Here is a 15,851-nt window from a genome sequence, read left to right as displayed (position 1 = left end):
GAAGGGGGTCTTGGAGCGGTTCTGACCTCCCAACGTGAGCTTGGCGGAGTATCTGCGGTCCTCCACGGCGATGATGTAGTCGGAGACGTCGTCCGCCTGGCAGTTGTTGACCGTCAGCGTCACGTTCTTGCCGTCCTTGTCGATCTGGATCTTGTCCGACGGAGCCAGCTCAGTGTCTCCCTTGAACCACTTCCAGTTGGGGGTGTCCTTGAACAGCTCGCACTTAAACGTAGCTTTAGCTTTCGGCTTCACATGCTGATCCCTCAGAGGCTTCACCAGCCAGTCCTTGATCACCTCTGACAAACGCACAGGGACAACATGTTAAATCAAACCTGAGGAACAACGTTATCAACATGTTAGTATTTCACTATAGTCTAAACTGCTGTTAGCTTCCCCTCCTGAAGGTGGACTGGTGTTGAACAGCTCGAACTTTAGCTCCTGATGGTGGACTGGTTTAAAAGTGGTGTTAGCTTCCTCCCCTGATGCTACGCTGCTGTTAGCGGTACCTCCTCTGAACTGCTTACCGATGACCTTGACGATGGTAGTGGTCTTCACGTCCTCCTGGCCCTCCACCTCACAGGTGTAGGCGCCGGCGTCCTCCTCCGTGGCGTTCTGGATGGTGATGGCGTGCTGCATGCCGATGATGTTGATGGCCACCTTGCCGGCCTTCTTCTTCAGCAGCGCCCCGTTCCTCTTCCAGACCACCTCGCGCTCCTTGTTCAGCTCGCAGGTCAGGTACATGGGCTGGCTCTTGATGCAGGAGGTCTCCGGCTCCAGATCCTTCACCCACTTCACCGGCAGCTCTGCACAAACACACCTGTTACCAGACTGCATGCACTGCCTCTCACGCACTGTCCTGTCTGCTTATTACTCATAATAATATAATAACATGTCATTTATATAGCACACTTTAAATACAATGTTATCTCAAGGTCCTTTTACTGCAGTACAGCGCCCTCTAGTGGTGGACACATGTCCTGTTTGGACAGTTACTGTGAGTTTCAGTTCAGACACCTTTTTGTTGTAGAAGGCTGCAAACGTTGAGAAGGTACAATTTGTAGGTGTTTTGTTTAGACAGACATTTAACATCTTCTGCAACCTTTATTTAGCCTTATTACACGGCCTCGTTCAATACTCCATTGTGATTGGTCAATTTGGACCTGTCAGAGGTTGTTGATACTTGATAACAGACTGCTAACCAAAATAGTGAGCGCTGCTGAGGAGGATCAAGAAAAGAGGTTAGAAGACAGCAACTTCAGAGAAATCACCGGAACAACACAGACAGGAAGTAAACACTAACAGGAACCGCAGAAGAAGACAGACGGTCGAAGATTGACGATTTGTAAGTCAATAAAATCATTTTCAATCAGAATATGGAGTCAAGTTGTTGGTTTATGTAGTTGTGGCCGTGTAACAAGCGGAATAATGTGCAGCGAGGCGGGGGTCGTGAAGACCTTAACGACCCCCGCCTCGCTGCACATGTGTTCCATACTTCTACATAAGTCGACAGATCTCTCAAACTGAAAACTCAAATGTTTTTCTTGCACTTGCAAGTCTGGCTTGTTTGTATCGATGTATTGCACTGGAAATGTATGTAATAATGTTTATTGCACTAAGTTATTGTCTTTTCTTTTAGTATTAAAGTAGTACTATTTAAGTAAACTGTGTGTTGTTGGATAAGACAAATAAAGATTTTGAAGATGAATTGTACCGTTTCAATTTCACAACGCTTCATTAAAAGACCTAAAGTCAGCTCCCTGAGCCGTGTGTAAGGCGTGCTGAGGCCTAACGGCGTCATAAAGTAGGTCCAGCCCCTGAGGGCCCTGGGCTGCAGACAGAAACAACCTCAGATCCTCCTCTAATGAGTCTGTGTTTACCTTCCACCACCAGCTTGGCGGTGCATGTGATTTCCTTGCCGGCGTTCTTGGCGACGCAGGTGTACTCGCCGGTGTCCGACAGCTGCACGTCGATGATGTTCAGCTTGCGGTCTTTGCCGTCAGCGGTGAACTTGTGCTTGGGATCCTCGCGCAGGTTGGTGCCGTCCTTCATCCAGGTGGTGATGGCGGTGGAGGGCGACACCTCGCACTCGAACACGGCGGAGGATCCGATGGACTCGGCCTCCAGCAGCAAGATGTCCTTGATCTTCTTCAAGAACTTCAGAGGCACCGCCTTCAGCTTGAACCCTCCGAAGGGATCCTCCGGGGGGGTCGGGCCTTTTCCTCCGGGCTTCAGGCCGCGGCCTCTGCCGGCATCACCGGGAGACGGGGTTTGTCTCGCTGCAAGGCCACAGACACAATGTTACTTACTCACATCAGACTTCACACAGAGGGAAGGTTTGAAGACACTGAGCCTACCGTTGGTAAGACGTCAATCAGTGGAAGTAACATAAAACAGGGTTAGGGTAAAGAGTCTGAAGCATACAGTCACTCTGCTGAGCTGCTACAGGGTTAGGGTAAAGAGTCTGAAGCATACAGTCACTCTGCTGAGCTGCTACAGGGTTAGGGTAAAGAGTCTGAAGCATACAGTCACTCTGCTGAGCTGCTACAGGGTTAGGGTAAAGAGTCTGAAGCATACAGTCACTCTGCTGAGCTGCTACAGGGTTAGGGTAAAGAGTCTGAAGCATACAGTCACTCTGTTGCTACAGGGTTAGGGTAAAGAGTCTGAAGCATACAGTCACTCTGCTGCTACAGGGTTAGGGTACAGAGTCTGAAGCATACAGTCACTCTGCTGAGCTGCTACAGGGTTAGGGTAAAGAGTCTGAAGCATACAGTGACTCTGCTGCTACAGGGTTAGGGTAAAGAGTCTGAAGCATACAGTCACTCTGCTGCTACAGGGTTAGGGTAAAGAGTCTGAAGCATACAGTCACTCTGTTGCTACAGGGTTAGGGTACAGAGTCTGAAGCATACAGTCACTCTGTTGCTACAGGGTTAGGGTACAGAGTCTGAAGCATACAGTCACTCTGCTGCTACAGGGTTAGGGTAAAGAGTCTGAAGCATACAGTCACTCTGTTGCTACAGGGTTAGGGTACAGAGTCTGAAGCATACAGTCACTCTGTTGCTACAGGGTTAGGGTACAGAGTCTGAAGCATACAGTCACTCTGTTGCTACAGGGTTAGGGTACAGAGTCTGAAGCATACAGTCACTCTGTTGCTACAGGGTTAGGGTACAGAGTCTGAAGCATACAGTCACTCTGCTGCTACAGGGTTAGGGTAAAGAGTCTGAAGCATACAGTCACTCTGTTGCTACAGGGTTAGGGTAAAGAGTCTGAAGCATACAGTCACTCTGTTGCTACAGGGTTAGGGTACAGAGTCTGAAGCATACAGTGACTCTGTTGCTACAGGGTTAGGGTACAGAGTCTGAAGCATACAGTCACTCTGCTGCTACAGGGTTAGGGTAAAGAGTCTGAAGCATACAGTCACTCTGCTGAGCTGCTACAGGGTTAGGGTAAAGAGTCTGAAGCATACAGTCACTATTGCAGAAAATAATGACAATATAAACATTGATTTCAGCCAAATGCAGTGTTTCTATTGGCTGATATCAGTGTGGTAGAGCTACATCTAATGATGGCCTATATTAGGCTATAAAACATCAGAGGCCATCAAAACCTCTCAGTCCGATGTGATTTGTTTGAATGTCGAAAGAGAATCTGAAAACAGACTTTCATTTCAAACTTTAAAATGACTCTCAAATCATTCAATGATTGAATAGTTGAAGTTTGTTTTTTCTGTCTATCTTATGTTGCAGCCCTAAAGTGTATGAACGTAAAGATACCTGGTGATTGGGTATGTGTTACTACTTCCTGATACCTCGACAGTAACAGACGTACAAGAGGTTTCCCTCAAAGACAACAAGATTTTAAATCTGTCTGCACTCGACAGATTTACGTAGAAACAGTTTGGGGCCAGAAGATGAAAAGCTGAACACACAAACACGTTAGGTTTTGTAAGAAAGGACAGACAAGAAAACACCCAAAGAGCAAACGTTAGTACATGAACTACTTGATATCAGTTCATACCCCCGAGTCCTCGGCCTCGGCCCTTTGGCGCCTCCTCTGACGGCTTTCCATCTGAACAAGAGACAACAAGAGGACTTTAGAGTTCCTCTGATGACCCAGCAGAAACCAAGACTTACACATTTCACAGACAGGAGGACATTGAGAGGACATTTCACAGTCAAGAGGACAGAGAAGAATAATAGGACCACAAGATGAAAGAATATGCACAAAACTATAAGCTGAAGTTAAGGTAATAGGACTGCACAGAGATGAAGAGGATGAAGAAGATGGAGTAGATATTCACAGATGAAAGAATAATGGGAGTCGGGACGGGAATTGAGAAATGCTTCTTCCAAGTTCCCATCCCTGAATGGGACAAGATGAAGACACATTGAGGACAGACATGATGAAGACACATTGAGGACAGACATGATGAAGACACATTGAGGACAGACATGATGAAGACACATTGAGGACAGACATGATGTGATGGACATCACTGAGATGAAGAGGATGAAGATGAGTATTAATGGGGTAGGGATGGGAATCGAGAACTGGTTCTTCCTATTGACGCTTTCCAAAGGCTTTGCACCCAGTCATTTACCAGGAACCGATCTTACAATTCCCCTCCCTAAATGGGACAAGATGAAGACAAACATGGGTGGAGGACATGATGAACACGTTGAGGACAGACATGATGAACAAGTTGAGGACAGACATGAAATGACAGCGTCTCGGTGGAAGAATGGAGGATGAATACATGAGCTGCAGATGGCGTGATGAGGATTAGATGAGATGGATGAAGGGGCTCCAGAGTCCTCAGACGTCGGCCTTGGTCTCACCTCGTCTGGCGCCTGGCATGCCGGGAGTCTGCCGCTCCCCGTCCACCGCTTCACCCTCCCAGTCCTCGGGGGGGACCAGCTCCCAGCCCCAGGCCTCGTCCTCCTCCTCGCCCTCCTGCACCTCCGCCTCCTCTTCAAACACCTCCTCCTCCGGCTGCGTGGGAACCTTCTGCATCTGCACGGCCCCGGGGGAAACCTCCCTCCCCAGCGGGATCCTTCCTCTACCGGGAGCTTCCTCCGGTGGGGTTTTCCTCGGGGTCTTTTTGAGCGTGACCGCTTCAACTGAGTCTTTAGGTGAAATAGTTTTGTCCACCTTAGGTGATGGAGTCTTCCTCAGCTCGGCCTTCTTCAGCTGCGCCATGGGTTTGACAGCTTTTTCTTCCTCTACCTTATCTCTACCGGCTCTTGGCGAGTGCGTCTTTTTGAGCTCGACACCTTTCTTTAAGATGTCTGCTTGTTTCTGAGGGGTCTCTTCCTTCCCCGGTGGACTGGCCTTCCTGTCTGGAGCAGCTTCCTCTTTCTCATCATCCTTTTTGGGTTTAGCAGTCTTTTCTACTTTCTTAAGATCTTTAGGAGTTTCCTCACTTGGAGCTCGACGGGGTTCCTTTGTGTCCACAGGTCTCTTTTTCTCTTCCTCGGACGCTTTCTCTGGCTTCTCTTTAGGCTTGGTGGAAGGCTTCAACATGACCTGGTCTTTGCCGACGGCAGCAGTGACCTCTGGACTCCAGGCGGGGTGGTCTTCTGGACTCCAGGCGGGGTGGTCTCTCGGAGGCTTCTCCACTCCCTGGTATGGAGTGCGTTCAGCTTCTGTCTTTGCCTCGCCTTCGGTCACAGGTCTGGCAGGTTCAGGCTCTTCAGGTTTCTTAGCTTTTTCAAAAGGTTTCAAAGTCACTGCTTCTTGCTCCTCATCTTTCTTTGGCAACTTCTTTATTTTCTTTTTAGAAACATCTGGTTCTGGTTCTTCCTCTTTTGGTGCTTTAGGGGTTCGGGTCCATCTGGACTTCTCATCTTCTGTCTCAAGTTCCTCCGGTTCCTCCATGTGACCCGAGTCAGGCGAGTCTTCAGCGGCGGTAAAGACTCGTTCAGGCCTAACCACCGTTAGCAGCTCTCGATCCTCTCGATGGCGAAGTCTCTGAACGCTCAGCTCTGAGTCGTAATGCCTCGTCACTTCACATGTTTGACTCATGACCTCCTTCTCTGGCTCTTTGGGCTTAGTTGGCACCTTTTTCAGCTGGATCTTTTGCGCTTCTTCTTCTGGTTTCCCTGATTTCTCAAAGGGTTTCAGTTTGGTTGAGTCTTTCTTTTCATCAGCCTTTGGCAGTTTGGTTATTTTCTTCTTCTCAACCTTTGGCACCTCAGGTTCTTCCTCTTTTTGAGACTTTGGAGTTCTTGTCCATCCTACTTTTTCTGTTGTTTGCACTGTAACTGTTACCCTCTCAGCTTCCTCAAACTGGCCTAACTGAGCCGTCTGCTCCTCGGCCGTGAAGACTCGCTCGGTCCTCCCGAGGGTGATTATCTCTCGATCATCTCTCTCGTGAAGTCCGTGAACCGCCAGTTCTACATCCTGGAGCTTCGTCACTTCTGCTTTATGGGTTACGACCTGTTTCTCAGGCTCTGGAGGTTTCACCGGGACCTTCTTCAACTTAACGACCTCCGGCTCCGGCTCCTTCTCTTTGGGTCCTCGGAGAACCCTAGTCTTCAACTTAGGAGATTCGGGGGTTTTGGTCTCCTGAACAGGGATCTTACCCTTTTGCTTAAGAGCTGTCACTGTGGTTGAAGCAGGAAATACATTCACAAACAGGGAACTCAACATTTCATCTGACACTTTACAACACAGGACTCACTTCAACATGTAAAACAAGAGATATGTTGGTTGTTTCTAAGAGAATAACTAATATGGCAGGATGTATACCTGTTGGTAATATAGGTCCAGGTGCTGACACTGGTCCCTTGTCTGCAATCATTTAAAAGAGATAGAAACAAGTCAACACAATACAAACAAAAGAAGGTTAATGTCTTTTTTCAGACAGACTGGAGTTAAGAAAGTGTGGCATGCTTTTGTATTTTCGTCATTGCATGTGTCCCGAGTTACAGTAACGTAACTTTAAACGCACCAAGAGATTATTTTGAAGGTTATTTGGACTCTTTTAACACGTATAGTTAATATGAAACACTTGAATTAAACAAACATTAGGTTGACAGTTAAAGACAGAACTTGACATTAAAGGCATTTCTACAATCACAGCTCAGACTGCCTTTTATGAAGACTGAAGCGTCACATAAGAAACGCCTCAGAGCCGGGGACAAACAGAAGAGATCATCATAAACATATTGACCATAGATGAGAGCTACAGAAGAGGTGTTACCTTCAGGCGGAGAGGCTGCTGGAGAGGCCTGTACGCGCGGGGGGGAGGGTGTCTTGGCCACCGGAGAAACTTGAGCTACAAGAACGCCAACTTGATTAAATCCCTGGCAAAGATCTGGTCAACAAGATACTGACAAAAGTGAACTCACCAGACAGTTAAAGAGTTTAGACAAACAACATACAGGACACACAGAAGAACTACCTGCTGAAGGAACCACTTGTTCTGCTGGAGGCTTTGGAGCAGACACTTTCTTTTCCTCTGGAGGAGACACTTAGGAGCACAAGATACCAAAGGTCACAAACAAGAGACATTCAACAGATTCAAGATGTTAAGAGTGCTTACAAGTTCACAGACAGAGAGGAATCAGAAAACATGAAAGGTCTCTGTCTCCAGATACAACACAACAGAAGACAGAAGACACATGTGCAAAGGAGAAAGAAGTACCTGCAGGAGGAGAGACTTTAGCTGCAGGCTTTGGTGCAGATGGTTTCTTCTCCTCTGGACGAGACACTTTAAAATACAAGATGCCAAGATCATGACCAACACAACAACACGGTCAATGAAGGACAGACAGATGCAAGATGAGACTGAGGTGATCAGTCAGCTCAGAAGACAACAGACGGACAACAACATAGTGAAGAAGGAGTATACCTGCAGGAGGAGCAACCTTCTGTGCAGGAGCTGAAGGTGCAGATGGTTTCTTCTCCTCTGGGGGAGACGCTTTGGGAATACAAGATGCCAAGGTCAAGACCAAGAAAACAATTGGTGGAAACGTAACCAGTGACAGGAACAGTTCACAACATGAAACACAGATGAAGAACGGACTCTTGATGAGCCAGCAGCTTCAGACAGTATTTAGTGAGCTACCTGCTGGAGGAGCAGCGGCTGCAGGAGATACAGACTTTGGTGCAGCTGGTTTCCTCTCCTCTGGGGGAGACACTTTGGGAATACAAGATACCAAGATTACGACCAAGAAAAAACATGGTCAATCAAGAAGACAAAACCACAAACAGGAGAGAAGAGGAGAAGGGAAATGGGTCAAGAGACCAAGAGAGGTTCTTTAGTACGTGGCGAACCATTGTGAAGTACTGACAGAAAAACATGTTACAGAGACAATGGACGAGGAAGGCTTACTGTGATCATTAGTGTAATATGTACCATCAGTGATATAGTGTGTGTGTACATGTGAGGTTCTTTAAGAGGGTTGATCTTATGGCGATCACGAGCCTTCGTGGCTCTAATAAGAATACCTGTCTGAAGAGTTTGTTGTTCGCTCTTCTTTGCTTCTTCATCATCTTCTCTTGGAGAGCTTCTTACTTCTTTGGCAGAATCCACCTCGGGGGTGAATATTGTTTGTGCCAGGGGAGCAGGTGCTTTAAAGACAAGAGCTTCTTCTTCAGGGAGAGGAGGTTTATTCTTCTGTGCTGGCACTTCAGGTGTTTGACTTGGAGCCACCTCAGGTTTAGTGACATGCTTCTTCTGTGCTGGCACTTCAGGTGTTTGACTTGGAGCCACCTCAGGTTTAGTGACAGGCTTCTTCTGTGCTGGCACTTCAGGTGTTTGACTTGGAGCCACCTCAGGTTTAGTGACAGGCTTCTTCTGTGCTGGCACTTCAGGTGTTTGACTTGGAGCCACCTCAGGTTTAGTGACAGGCTTCTTGTATGGAGTCACTTCTTCAGGAGAAGCTTTGGGAAGTTTAGGAGAGGTCTTCTCTGTAGGCAAAACAGCTTCTTTTGGTGGTGAAATGTCTTCCTCAAGGTAGACTGCTCTCTCAGGCGGAGGGATACGAACTGGTGCAGGGCAGGACACTTCTGTACTTGCTGGTATGGATCCTGTTGCTGGAATCAGTACTTCTTCAAAGGACTTGTCTGCAGACACAGGGGTCGGTTTCTCCAGAGGTACAACATCTTCTAGACAGACACAGATTTCTTCCATCTTCCTAGTAATCATGACTTCCTTTTTGGGAGGAGAAGGAGTGGTTTGAGTTGGGACTTGGGGTGTATCATGTTCAAGAGGAATGGTTCTTTCTTTCACAGCTTGTTTCGAAACAGCGACTTCTTTAGGCTTCTTTGGGGCAGCGACTTCTTTAGATGTAGAAGAGGTTTTGGGTTTAACAAGATCCTCCATTTGCAGTTCTTCAATGTCTTCATAGTGTACCGTTACAACTACAACGTCAGCTTCCACAAGTTTTTTCTGTTGAGTTTTCTTGTAGGACGGTACCTCTTTTTGGGATGTGGATCCAGTGTCAGAAGGAATAACTTCTTGCTTCGTGGGACGAGTTACTTCAGGTGGAGTCGTGTTTTGAAAAGGTTCAGTCTTCTTTAGGGTAGGAGGGACAGACCTAGAAGACAATTCTTCTGTCTGGTTTAACACTTTTTCAACCTCATATTCTGGCTCTTCGACTTGCTGACCCCGGTTGTATCCTGAAGAAACCTCGTCCCTTTTCTGCTGTCTTATTTCTCGTTTTTCTACCACCGACTCCCTCACCTTCACTGCCATCTCATACGTCCTGACTTCCTCTGTCAGAGAGAATCTCTCTACTTGAAGCGTCCTCAGAGATGACTCCCTGCTGTCTTCAAACTCTTCTGTTGTTTCCTTAAGATCCCTCATCTGGGGAACTGTTATTTTTAAGATTTCACCCAAGATTGAAGATTTGCACCATGGAGCGGTAGCCAAGAGAAAGACACAAGACAAGAACCATCATGACACAGAAACACAGACTTCAGTGTGACATGTGTTCTGCTGTGAGCCTAAGTGTAGTGAATGACTGCCTCTCTACGTCCACTAATACTTCTCCAGAAGGAATAAACTCATCTAGATCCTGGAACAAATGAATACAACAAGTCAAACTACAAAACAGTGATGCACATTAGCTGGAGCTGTTGTTTCCTGTGGTATCTCCCTTTGTTTACTGTGTTGATAACTGATATGATGCAACATGTCGCCACACATGACAGAACACACATCAACATTTAGCTAATGGATAAGAATAGTAATAAATAAGAATACCGAGTTAGAAGACCAAGATGAAGAAGGATTAGTTAATAAGAGGTTCAGATTTGTCTACCTGGTTGCAGAGGCTTTTGAGCCGGAAGAGTTTGCTTTGGTGTTTCCAAGTCTTGTGGTGGTGGTTCAGAAACCATTTTGTGTGCCACTGGAGACCTTTGTGGTTCTTCTGGGACATTCTTTGGTGATTCAGGAACCTTCTTTGGTTCTTCTGGGACCTTCTTTGATGCTTCAGGAACCTTCTTTGGTGCTTCAGGAACCTTCTTTGGTGCTTCAGGAACCTTCTTTGGTGCTTCAGGAACCTTCTTTGGTAGTTCAGGAACCTTCTTTGGTAGTTCAGGAACTTTCTTTGGTTCTTCTGGGACCTTCTTTGGTGCTTCAGGAACTTTCTTTGGTTCTTCTGGGACCTTCTTTGGTGCTTCAGGAACCTTCTTTGGTACTTCAGGAACCTTCTTTGGTTCTTCTGGGACCTTCTTTGGTTCTTCTGGGACCTTCTTTGGTGCTTCAGGAACCTTCTTTGGTACTTCAGGAACCTTCTTTGGTTCTTCTGGGACCTTCTTTGGTACTTCAGGAACCTTCTTTGGTACTTCAGGAACCTTCTTTGGTGCTTCAGGAACCTTCTTTGGTACTTCAGGAACCTTCTTTGGTACTTCAGGAACCTTCTTTGGTTCTTCTTGGGCCTTCATCGGTTCTTCTCTGACTTTCTTCTGTGCTTCAGGAACCTTCTTTGGGGCTTCAGGAACCCTCTGTGTTTCTTCCAGAACCTTCCCTGGTGTTTCTGGCTCCATTTTTCTTGGAGCTTCAGATGTCTTCAGCTCTGAGAGAACTTTGAATAACATTAATGCAAAAGATGATTAACTTATTAAGAGCATTTTAAAAGTGCCAGTATCACTCTAACGAGTGCTCAAAGATATTCAAAGAAGACATTTAGGAAACAGACTTGAACATGAGAAACAGCACAAACAGGAAACAGAAGAAGGACCAGTGAGGAACGTCTCGGTACCTTTGGTTGGAGCAGCTTCAGCCTTGGGGGCAGGAACCTTTGGTGCAGACGGCTGAACTACAGGCTCCTCTGGTCTGGGTTCTTCCCACACTTAAGAGAACATGATGTAAAGTTTAACCAACAGGTGAAGACCAAGGCTAAGTGAAAGAGAACACTCTGAACGAGTGAAGGACTCTAAAGATCTCAGTACCTTTAGCCGGAACAGGTTCTGCTGATGGGGGAGGAGGCTGAACTACAGCTGCTTCAGGCTTTGGACGTTCTGCGGCTTTAAAGAACATTATATATATATATATATATATGTTCAATAACATACTGGTAACAAACAACATTACAGTCCACTCTAACGAGTGCTGCTACAGAAACACAACACAAGTCAAAGAGTTCACAGACGGTCCCAGACCTTCGAAGGCCGGGTGGTTTGTCTTCAGAACATTACAAGGTTTTCCTCCACATTTATCAGAAGATGATTGTAGAAACTAGCTGGAGCTTGGAGGTAAAACATTACAGGTTCATCCAAACCCCAGATACATGAAATACATTTAAAGAGGTTAACAGTGACCAACAGTCAAGAACCATGTTGAAGAGTTATACCTGCAGATCACAGCAACATGGAACCAACAACTAGAAAGACTGGGTTAAAGAAGGTCTTTCTAGAACAGAAGAATACGTCTACTTTACCTCTGGCTTCAGGGGCTTCTTGAGGTGTCTTTGCTTCAGCCTTGGCTTCTTTAGTTTCAGTTTTCAGCTCTTTGGGTTCCTCCGCCCTCGGCCTGGGCTCGAGGGGAGTGGTTTTTGGCTCGACTGAAGGTTTTGGTTGGTAAGGTTCCGGAGAGACCTTTCTGGGAACCTTTTGTTCAGGTTCTTCAAGGTTAACAGAGAAATAGGTAAAGAAGAGGTGAAGAAAGAAGGGATAACAGACAGAACATCAAGATACATTAATAACAGACAGACGAACGGACAGACAGAACATCAAGATACATTAATAACAGACGGACGGACAGACAGAACGACCGACAGACGATGATGCTCTGAACGCATCTGAGGAAGATCAGCAGAGACTCTTGAACAACATGAAGCAACAACAAATCCTTGTAAATAAATAAATATATATAGTATGCTGAAATACTGATAAGTATATAAGAAAGATAAAATCAAATAAGATGAAATGAAATAAAATGAAATCAGATGAAATCAGATGGAATAAGATGGTCTGGGTGTTACCTGCTGATCGGTCGGCATCTCCTCGCCTTGGCTCGTCCTTCGTCTTCCTCGCTTCAGATTCTTTAAAATATTATCACCATGTCAGATTTCTGATCAACGCTAACATCAAGAACTCATCAAGAGATTTAAATAAAGACAGAACAACAACAGGAAGTACATGAAAGACAAACAGGAAGTGGGTATAATTTAAGAGAATAAAAGCGGTATGTGCAGATACCTCTGAAGGCAGCTGAAGATCTCTGATCCTCCGAAACCTCAGACACTGAGGAGAAGAGAGGCAACGTTAACACACTGTGGGGGAGGGGGGGGGGGGAGAGGAGGGGGGAGGAAGAAGAGGGGGAAGAGGAAGAGGAGGAGGAAGAGGAGGAAGAGGAAGAAGGATAAGACTACTCTACGGAAAGAGAGAAGCTTCTAGAAGCAGCAGGAAGCGTTTCAGGACAAACACCACGAGCGGCCTGATGTCTACAGCCTCTAGCAGTGAGACAGTTTCTATCAGTGAGACAGGTGAAGAGGACATTACCTGAAGACACGTCTCCTGTCTCTGTCCACTCGCCTGTCTCTCCTACTGCCTGTCTCACTCCTGCAGGGAGGAAAACCAACTTAGAGACAGACAGGTGTGTAAAGAAGTCAGACAGACAGGTGTGTAAAGAAGTCAGACAGACAGGTGTGTAAAGATGTGAGACAGACAGGTGTGTAAAGAAGTCAGATAGACAGGTGTGTAAAGATGTGAGACAGACAGGTAGAGTATGTGGCAACAGGAAGTCAAGATTTAGATTTAATGATGAACAGTGGACGAAGAAAATTGGCAACAGACAGGCAGAGGACAAGAGGACAGACAGCTGTCAGACAGACAGGTCATTAAAGCTGTCAGACAGACAGGTAGAGGACAGACAGGTCATTAAAGCTGTCAGACAGACAGGTAGAGGACAGACAGCTGCAGACAGACAGGTCATTAAAGCTGTCAGACAGACAGGTAGAGACAGACAGCTGCAGACAGACAGGTCATTAAAGCTGTCAGACAGACAGGTAGAGACAGACAGCTGCAGACAGACAGGTCATTGAAGATGTGAGACCTGTGGAGGAGAAGCGAACAGAGACGGTCTCTTCGACTCTTTCCACAGCTACACATTAAAGATAATTAAAGATGTGCAGTTTGTGCAGAAGAAGATTAACTTATTTTCCAGATTTAATCACAAACACCATAAATTCAGACTTTAATCTAAATCAATTCTTAATTTATATGAAATTACATTTGTAATTTAAATTGATGAGATTAGGTCCAGAAAATATTTAATTTGTAATTTTTAAATGAATGTTAAGACTGAGATCTGATATCAGGATTCAGTCTGATATCAGGATTCAGTCTGATATCAGACTGAGGTCTGATATCAGGATTCAGTCTCCACTAATCCTGATATCAGGATTCAGTCTCCACTAATCCTGATATCAGGATTCAGTCTCCACTAATCCTGATATCAGGATTCAGTCTCCACTAATCCTGATATCAGGATTCAGTCTCCACTAATCCTGATATCAGGATTCAGTCTCCACTAATCCTGATATCAGGATTCAGTCTCCACTAATCCTGGATTCACAACAAATGAAAAATGGATTTTAATTTCAGAGTTCTTGAATTAAAAAACTAATTTAAAATTAAAGATCTTAATGTTGTAATTTACAGATTCAGGTTGTGCAGATAATCTTCTTCTGCGACAGGAAGTGGAATTATTACATTTCTGTAAACCGGTTCACACGATTGTTAACAAATATTAAAGATTGTTAAAGGGTTCACTGATTGTTAACAAATATTAAAGATTGTTAAAGGGTTCACTGATTGTTAACGGGTTCACTGATTGTTAAAGGGTTCACCTGATTGTTAACGGGTTCACTGATTGTTAACGGGTTCACCTGATTGTTAAAGGGTTCACCTGATTGTTAACGGGTTCACCTGATTGTTAACGGGTTCACCTGATTGTTAAAGGGTTCACCTGATTGTTAACGGGTTCACCTGATTGTTAACGGGTTCACCTGATTGTTAAAGGGTTCACTGATTGTTAAAGGGTTCACTGATTGTTAAAGGGTTCACCTGATTGTTAAAGGGTTCACCTGATTGTTAACGGGTTCACCTGATTGTTAACGGGTTCACCTGATTGTTAAAGGGTTCACCTGATTGTTAAAGGGTTCACCTGATTGTTAAAGGGTTCACTGATTGTTAAAGGGTTCACCTGATTGTTAACGGGTTCACTGATTGTTAAAGGGTTCACTGATTGTTAAAGGGTTCACCTGATTGTTAACGGGTTCACTGATTGTTAAAGGGTTCACCTGATTGTTAACGGGTTCACCTGATTGTTAAAGGGTTCACCTGATTGTTAAAGGGTTCACTGATTGTTAAAGGGTTCACTGATTGTTAAAGAGTTCACTGATTGTTAAAGGGTTCACCTGATTGTTAAAGGGTTCACCTGATTGTTAAAGGGTTCACCTGATTGTTAAAGGGTTCACTGATTGTTAAAGGGTTCACTGATTGTTAAAGGGTTCACTGATTGTTAACGAGTTCACTGATTGTTAAAGAGTTCACTGATTGTTAAAGGGTTCACCTGATTGTTAAAGGGTTCACTGATTGTTAAAGAGTTCACTGATTGTTAAAGAGTTCACTGATTGTTAAAGGGTTCACCTGATTGTTAAAGGGTTCACCTGATTGTTAAAGGGTTCACTGATTGTTAAAGGGTTCACTGATTGTTAAAGGGTTCACCTGATTGTTAAAGGGTTCACCTGATTGTTAAAGGGTTCACTGATTGTTAACGGGTTCACCTGATTGTTAACGGGTTCACCTGATTGTTAACGGTTGTTAAAGGGTTCACACGATGGAAGGACTTTGAGTTGATGATGGATGAAGTAATGATACAGAAGAATATTAACGAGGTCACGGTTATTCAGGAGGATGACGTTTAGGATGGAGTCTTCAGAAACCGTTAGTACTCATGGTTAAATATTATAAATGAATATCTGCTGTACCTGTCACTGTCCGTTCTTCGTAGAGATAAGACTGAGAGGAATCTTTGGCAGAAGAAGATATTAATGAGTATATGTTTTGATATTGGTATATAAAGAGTTATAAGAGAGACAGGAAGTCTCACCTCTAACGAACAGAGAGGCAGCGCCGGGGAACTGAAGGGAGTCGGGGACGTCTGCGGGTCGAACAGCACCGTTAATATGAACTCAAAACATCTCCTTTAATTAGATCTCTAGACTGTTTGAAGCCAAAGTCAAAGTCCACACTTCTTCCCTTTCAAAAAGCAAGTCAGAGTTATTTGAATCAGCCTCGCTTTAATATATATATTTTTTATTTTAATATTATTTTGCACTTTCACATTAAATATTATTTAGACCAGATTGCAACTACCCAAGTATTTGTGGATACTC

General features: G+C 45.0%; 1 protein-coding gene across 1 annotated transcript in view; it reads right to left on the bottom strand.

The window, feature by feature from the left end:
- LOC117496739 (titin-like) overlaps positions 1-15,851 on the bottom strand; it is a gene marked incomplete at its 3' end in the record, with an annotated part of 221,578 nt that overhangs the window by 133,455 nt on the left and 72,272 nt on the right. The window contains 17 exon segments of the mRNA XM_034148477.1: positions 27-296; positions 525-803; positions 1,878-2,276; positions 4,015-4,065; positions 6,748-6,789; positions 7,202-7,276; positions 7,403-7,471; positions 7,646-7,711; positions 7,853-7,921; positions 8,069-8,140; positions 10,269-11,033; positions 11,211-11,300; positions 11,401-11,475; positions 11,889-12,071; positions 12,432-12,491; positions 12,649-12,693; positions 12,952-13,011. Coding sequence (XP_034004368.1) covers positions 27-296; positions 525-803; positions 1,878-2,276; positions 4,015-4,065; positions 6,748-6,789; positions 7,202-7,276; positions 7,403-7,471; positions 7,646-7,711; positions 7,853-7,921; positions 8,069-8,140; positions 10,269-11,033; positions 11,211-11,300; positions 11,401-11,475; positions 11,889-12,071; positions 12,432-12,491; positions 12,649-12,693; positions 12,952-13,011 — 2,670 coding nt within the window.

The sequence above is a fragment of the Trematomus bernacchii genome, unplaced genomic scaffold, assembly GCF_902827165.1.
Source record: "Trematomus bernacchii unplaced genomic scaffold, fTreBer1.1, whole genome shotgun sequence".
NCBI lineage: Eukaryota > Metazoa > Chordata > Actinopteri > Perciformes > Nototheniidae > Trematomus > Trematomus bernacchii.
Note: the sequence above shows the minus strand (reverse complement) of the source record. Positions and strands in the feature narration are given on the sequence as shown.